Below are 6,633 nucleotides of genomic sequence, written 5' to 3'. Positions count from 1 at the left end.
CACCAGTGCTTCCCCCTCTGGAGGATACAGGGAAATGTTACCCGTTTGTGTGTTAACTGTAGGGTGTGGCTCAACTGAAAATGTCTCAGGAGGGTCCTCATGACAGCTTTCCGGTTTTGTGAAAATCGCAGGTTCTAGCTGGTGTAGGTGCCACTTGGCTATGGCTTTGTGTGGGCAGGATTTTCGAGCCTTTGTGCAAGGACAATGCCATGTATTTTTGATACCATTGTAGTGGACCATGAGCCTTCCAAATCTACAATATGAGGAGATGTGTGGTTCAAAAACAGAAAAAAAGTACTGCTTTTGTTCTTTCCTGAGATTTACTTCAAAGCTCAATGGAGCACCTTCCGCATCAGCAGCCAGCTTCCTACTTAAACACTCTCTCTCTGTGTTCTTGCTGAACCATTTGTTGATTAGCATATCTGTTAGAATCTCTTCATCAAGGACAACTGGTAAATTAGAGTCCACAGGACCATACACCAATGACTGAATATGTTGGCAGTCAAAACCTACTTGCCCACTTCTGCGTGCATAATCGTATAACCTGTTGCATGTGTCCAGTTGGCAGGTAATCTGAGGCTTCTCACCCCAGGTACACTTCTTGACATGAATGTAGTGGGCTGGACCATTGAATCTCATTAAAACAGCAAAAATTCCTCTTTTTCTCTCAATACACACAGACTGTAGATGGTGATTGGCTGTGATATCTCGTGTTTTTGGTGTGTGTTGTCTCTGAATATGTGCTTTAAGGTTTTTCTTCAGCAATATCAAGTTGCAAAAACAACATGTTGTGTTTCTGCGCCTTGACATCAGAATTTTGGGGCCTGTCATCTTCTGTGGACTAGTTCTCATACCCTTTGTTGCCACTGTAATCAGTGGTGGACTTGCTGTCGGTGCTAGTGTCACAGCTGATCCTGCCGGTGTAGGTGAAGGATGCAGTGGCTCTGCTGGCCTCACTGCTGATCCTGCCCGTGTAGGTGAAGGATGCAGTGGCTCTGCTGGCCTCACTGCTGATCCTGCCCGTGTAGGTGAAGGATGCAGTGGCTCTGCTGGCCTCACTGCTGATCCTGCCGGTGTAGGTGAAGGATGCAGTGGCTCTGCTGGCCTCACAGCTGATCCTGCCCGTGTAGGTGAAGGATGCAGTGGCTCTGCTGGCCTCACTGCTGATCCTGCCCGTGTAGGTGAAGGATGCAGTGGCTCTGCTGGCCTCACAGCTGATCCTGCCGGTGTAGGTGAAGGATGCAGTGGCTCTGCTGGCCTCACAGCTGATCCTGCCGGTGTAGGTGAAGGAGCTGCAGTCACTGCTGCTAGTGTACCTGCCGTTAGGCAAGTTCTGAGATGACTAATAAACAGCTCCTTTCTGATTATGATCTTTGGACAGTGGCTGCAGTGATAATGACTGCTGCGCACACAATGACGGTGGCATTTGTAGACACTATATCCTGAAAGTAATACAGAAAAATATGTGGAAAATATTACAGATGCATTTTGAGAAAATATTTTGTAAATATGTAATAAAAAATATATTTCTATATGAGTTATAGAAAGAGATATTGAAAAGTAGGCCAACTGGTCTTTTATAGTTACTGTTGATCATTTAGCTAGCAATAAACATTCTGGTTGAACTTACCTCCATATTTAACCACAGAAATCTGGTGGCCTTGTAAATGTGGAACAAGTGCATGGTATGGCCCAACCTTTTGGCACATTGGACACTGAAAAGTGTCCACTCCCAATTTAACGAGCTCCGGGCAAGTGCCATCCTGAAATGTTGTGTTGTTTGTCTATAGGAGAATAAAATACCATTTTAAAAAACTCATAGGCCTACTTCCTTACTTTATACCAGGGGTAAGCAACTTCAGTCATTGAGGGTCGGCATAGGAGTTTCACTGTTGTAACCCACCTTGTGCAGAGCTTGTCACCAAGCGCTGCTAATCACCCATTGATCAGAGTCAGCTGTGTTGCAGCAGAGAAATTCTGAACACCTGCAGGATGTCAGCCCTCGAGGACTAGAGTTGCCTACCCATGCTTTACACATTTAATTTTTAAAATAAATAAAAATAACTGTAAAAAGCACTTCGACCGTCATCAACACACATATCACTATTCTCTGGCAGCTGCGGTTGGTTGGCGAATGTACTATTTAATTGACACTGTTATTTTGATATAGCCATTTCATTTCAAAATAATATAAATGTGTCTCACCTGAACGGGCATTGACATCGCGTCTATAATCTTCGATTGTTTATGCCACCTTTTTCTTCCGCTTCCTCTGCGTTTAGTAATCTTCGATTGTTTATGCCGCCTTTAAGGGGCGTGGTTTGTAGGGGGCGTGGTTTGTAGGGGGCGTGGTTTGTTGTGGCTTTGAGGGAAGCCCCAGCTGCAGTCAGACCCTTCTCGCCGAGTCGGAGGATGTAATGGACCCAGCAGTCCGCGAGGTGATACGTGAAGTGACCGTGAACCTCACTAAAGTCATTGAAGAGAAGCTCGGCCCGGTCTCCCTGCTACTACAAGCTCAGGGGACACAACTAGAGGACCATGAGGAGCGTATACAAGAGGTTGAAGCCCGGCTCTCGGCTGTGGAGGATGCCACGGCGCCGACCGAAGAGAAACTAAAATCACTGGAGAAGCGGGTGCAAGAGCTGGCGGAGCGCGCTGACGACTTAGAAAACAGAGGACGACGTAAAAATATTCGCATTATTGGTCTCCCGGAGGGCGCTGAAGGTAACGATCCCACACACTTTTTCGAAAGTTGGCTGCCTGAACTTTTAAACATAAAGACAAAAGCGGGCAGACTTAAGGTGGAAAGGGCGCACCGCACGGCGACACAGGCCCCGTCCCCTGGCCAGAGATCACGTCCTGCATTGGTGAGGCTACACAACTACCAAGACAAACAGCGGGTTATGAACGCAGCGTGGGAAATGAGCAGGAAAAACCAGCCCTTGAAGTATGAGAACGCCACGGTGATGATCTTTCAGGATTACTCGGCTGCTGTTGTGCGTAAACGGAAACGTTTTGACGAAGTTAAGAAACGCCTTAGGTCCATTGGAGCTGACTACAGACAGATCTACCCCGCTTTGCTGAAAGTGACCCACTGCGGATCTACTAAGATTTTCAAGGACGCCACCGAGGTGAAAGACTTTATTGAGTCTTTGGTCTCAACCCCTGCTGTTGACTGTGTTCGCTCTTCTGGTTTTAGTTGAGATTTCTTCTATACCGTGAGTAAGTGTTTGCTGCTGGCAGTCTACTTTTTTTTTTTATTTATTTATTTTTTTATTTTATTTCATTTTATTGAGTACTGCCCTGCTAAAATTGCATTTACTGCCACTATCTTTTTGTTTTTGTCAAGAAATGTTATGTTGATTGTTTGTGATACACTATGGGCGTTGCTGCTACCCTTTTTTTTAGTTCTTTTTTTTGAGTAAGAAGTTATCTTCTGCGGCTAGAAACCTTTACACTCGAGCTCCTTTATATTAGGAGAAGGACAGTGTTTTCTCTTTTGCCGATGTTAGGCATTGTTTGTTTTGTTATTGTTTGTTTGTTCACCTGTTGTGCTGCCCCAGCTCTTTTTTATGTTTACTATTCTTGCTATTTTTATCCAACTGTGGAAAGGGGCTCAGAAGACACCATGCTTTACCTACATAATATAATAAAAATATGTCTAAATTGAATATATGCACTTGGAATGTAAATGGCATCCATACACCTGTTAAGCGGAGAAAGGTCTTGAATTATCTCAAGAGAGAACAGGTTCACATAGCACTACTACAGGAGACTCATTTGGACTCTATAGAACATTCTAAACTAGCGCAGGGGGGGTTTGGACATGTCTTTTTCTCTTCGTTTACATCAAGGAGTAGAGGTACAGCTATCCTAATCAGTAAAAATCTACCATTCAAATTTCTTGACTGTATAAAGGATACGGGTGGCCGTTATGTGATTGTGAGAGGTGTTCTATATGGAGAGGAAATTGCAATTATGAATATGTATTACCCTCCTGGCCATCCAGTAGATTTTCTAGTCACCGCCTTTACAAAATTTGTAGATCTAAATGTCAGGAATTCCTTTGTTGGGGGGGATTTCAATTGTCACTTAAACCCAATTATGGATAAATCTCCTCAAGGTAAATTGTTTCTCCTACCTCAGGCCAAAACTCTTACTACCTTATGTGAAGAGTTGGACTATGTGGACGTGTGGAGGGCACAACATTTGGCAGACAAAGAATTTACGTTCTTTTCCAAAGTGCATACATGTTATACGAGAATAGATTATTTTTTTGTCCCAAACCATATACTACCATCAATTATGTCCAGCTCAATTGGTAACATAGTAGTGTCTGACCATGCTGCGGTCTTCCTTCATTGCAGTGTTGGAAACCCGGCCCCACAAACTAGACGTTGGTATTTTGACTCCTCCATTCTTTATGATCAAAAATTTATAGACTATTTTACAGAGGAATTTAGACAGTTTCTGTTAATTAACACACCCTCTACAGATAACCCTTCATTACTATGGGAGACATCGAAAGCTTATTCAAGAGGCCTCATCACTTCCTATACAAAAAGTAAAAGGCGTAGACAAGCGGAACAGAGAAAGATTTTAGAATCCAAATTAAAGTGTGCTGAAGAAGATTATCTGAGAAAATCGTCTACTGGTAAACTTAAGGAAATTTTTGCTCTCCGTTCATCATTAGATTGTCTTCTGACAAAAGAGGCAGAGACTAAAATTAGATTTGCAAGGCAAAGGTTATACGAACATGGCGACAAACCTGGGAAATATTTAGCGTATTTGACGAAGAAGAAGTTGGACTCCCAAAATATTTCTTCAATTAAAGACACAAATGGAAAACAATTTTTTGATACTGCCACTATTAATGAGATATTTACAAAATTTCTGAAGACTGTGCCTCTTATAGGCCGATTTCTCTATTGAACGTGGATTTGAAACTCCTTTCCAAAATACTTGCTAAACGCCTAGAACGCTTACTCCCCCTGTTAATTAATGAAGACCAGACGGGTTTCATTAGGGGTCGCAACTCATATAACAATGTGCGCAGGTTGTTGAATACAATCCAGTTCTTCAAACAAAACTCAGTGCCTGGCGTAGTGGTCTCTCTTGATGCCGAAAAGGCATTTGACCGCGTCGAATGGCCTTACTTGTTTTATACATTATGTCAATTTGGTTTAAGTGAAAATTTTATAAATTGGATTAAGATTTTGTATACTGATCCTTGCTCTTCAGTTCTTACAAATGGGTTGCGATCACCTAACTTTCCGGTTCTGAGGGGGACCAGACAGGGCTGTCCACTCTCCCCTCTGCTTTTTGCTTTGGCTGTGGAGCCACTGGCAGAGGCGGTTCGATCTCGGGAGGACATACACGGTCTAACCATAGGACAAAGACAACATAAGATTACTTTGTATGCGGATGATGTTCTGGTTGTGTTGACCCAGCCTGAAACATCAATCCCTTCTCTAATTGAAATTATTAATAAATTCGGCGACATTTCAGGTTATAAAATCAATTTCAATAAATCAGAAGTGATGCCACTGGGTGCCTTTACACAAAAACCTCAGACTCCTTCTCCATTTCCCTTTAATTGGTCACCAGAGGGATTTGTGTATTTGGGGATCAAGGTTACACCCGCTTTTGATCAGATGTATAAAAGTAACTTCACTCCTTTATTTGAGCGTGTAAAATTGGATTTAGAGAGATGGAAAACCTTACCCCTGTCGTGGATTGGCCGTATTGCTCTTCTGAAAATGAACGTCCTACCCCGGCTACTATATCCAATACAGATGGTTCCGACTCTTTTTTCGCACAAAACTATTAAAACTCTGTATGGCTGGTTTAGTTCGTTTATTTGGGCAGGGAGGAAACCTTGTCTTAAAATAGCTACGATATGTCTTCCATCATCAAAGGGGGGCCTTGACCTCCCAGACATAAGGAAATATCAGCTTAGTGCCCACATGCGTGTAGCTGCCGACTGGGTGCAAGAACCTGTTTCTCTCTGGCTTGATATAGAGAGCGCCATGTCCAATTTCCCCTTAAAAAACCTGCTTTTTGTGAAAAAACTCAAAACCTCAAGGATGTCCTGTAGTAACCCATTAACATTATCTACTGTAAGAGCTTGGCAAATAGTACAAAAGCTTGAAGGCAGGTCTCAATTAACATCTCTTTTCACTCCACTGTGTGATAACCCCCTTTTTCTGCCTGGGACTACTGACTCCGGTTTTCGAGTTTGGGCAGCAAAAGGGATCTCCACCCTTTCTGACTTAATGGACGGACCTAATCTGATGTCTTTTGAACAGTTACTTAATAAATATGACTTCATAGACATGATTTTTTTCGGTACTTACAAGTGAGAGACTATATCCAAAGGAACACAACAATACAAAATAATCAAACCGTCTCTGATTGTGAGAACCAGCTATTCAAGCCGAAACTCAGAACCTCTATGAGAATTTGCTATGGTGTACTAAAAGACTATGGGATTACAAACACAGTCTCGTTAAAAGGGACGTGGGAAAAAGAATTAGATATGAGGATCAGTGACGAGGCCTGGGATCAGGCTTGGGAGAATGCAAAATCTTTGAGCGTTTGTAATAGAATTAAAGCTATGCAACTTAAAATTTT

General features: G+C 42.7%; 1 protein-coding gene across 1 annotated transcript in view; it reads right to left on the bottom strand.

The window, feature by feature from the left end:
- Positions 1–2,372, bottom strand: part of LOC121635936 — a 2,594-nt gene extending 222 nt beyond the window's left edge. The window contains exons 1-3 of the mRNA XM_041979375.1: positions 2,206–2,372; positions 1,631–1,784; positions 4–1,271 (exon numbers count right to left, since the gene is read on the bottom strand). Of these exons, the coding sequence (XP_041835309.1) occupies positions 4–1,271; positions 1,631–1,784; positions 2,206–2,223 (1,440 nt within the window). The 5' untranslated portion in view covers positions 2,224–2,372. The remainder of the gene's footprint in view (positions 1–3; positions 1,272–1,630; positions 1,785–2,205) is intronic.
- Between the last annotated feature and the right edge of the window lie 4,261 nt (positions 2,373–6,633).

Source organism: Melanotaenia boesemani, chromosome 24 (genome assembly GCF_017639745.1).
Source record: "Melanotaenia boesemani isolate fMelBoe1 chromosome 24, fMelBoe1.pri, whole genome shotgun sequence".
Lineage (NCBI taxonomy): Eukaryota > Metazoa > Chordata > Actinopteri > Atheriniformes > Melanotaeniidae > Melanotaenia > Melanotaenia boesemani.
The sequence above is the reverse complement of the archived record's forward strand: the minus strand, read 5'-3'. Positions and strand labels throughout refer to the sequence as shown.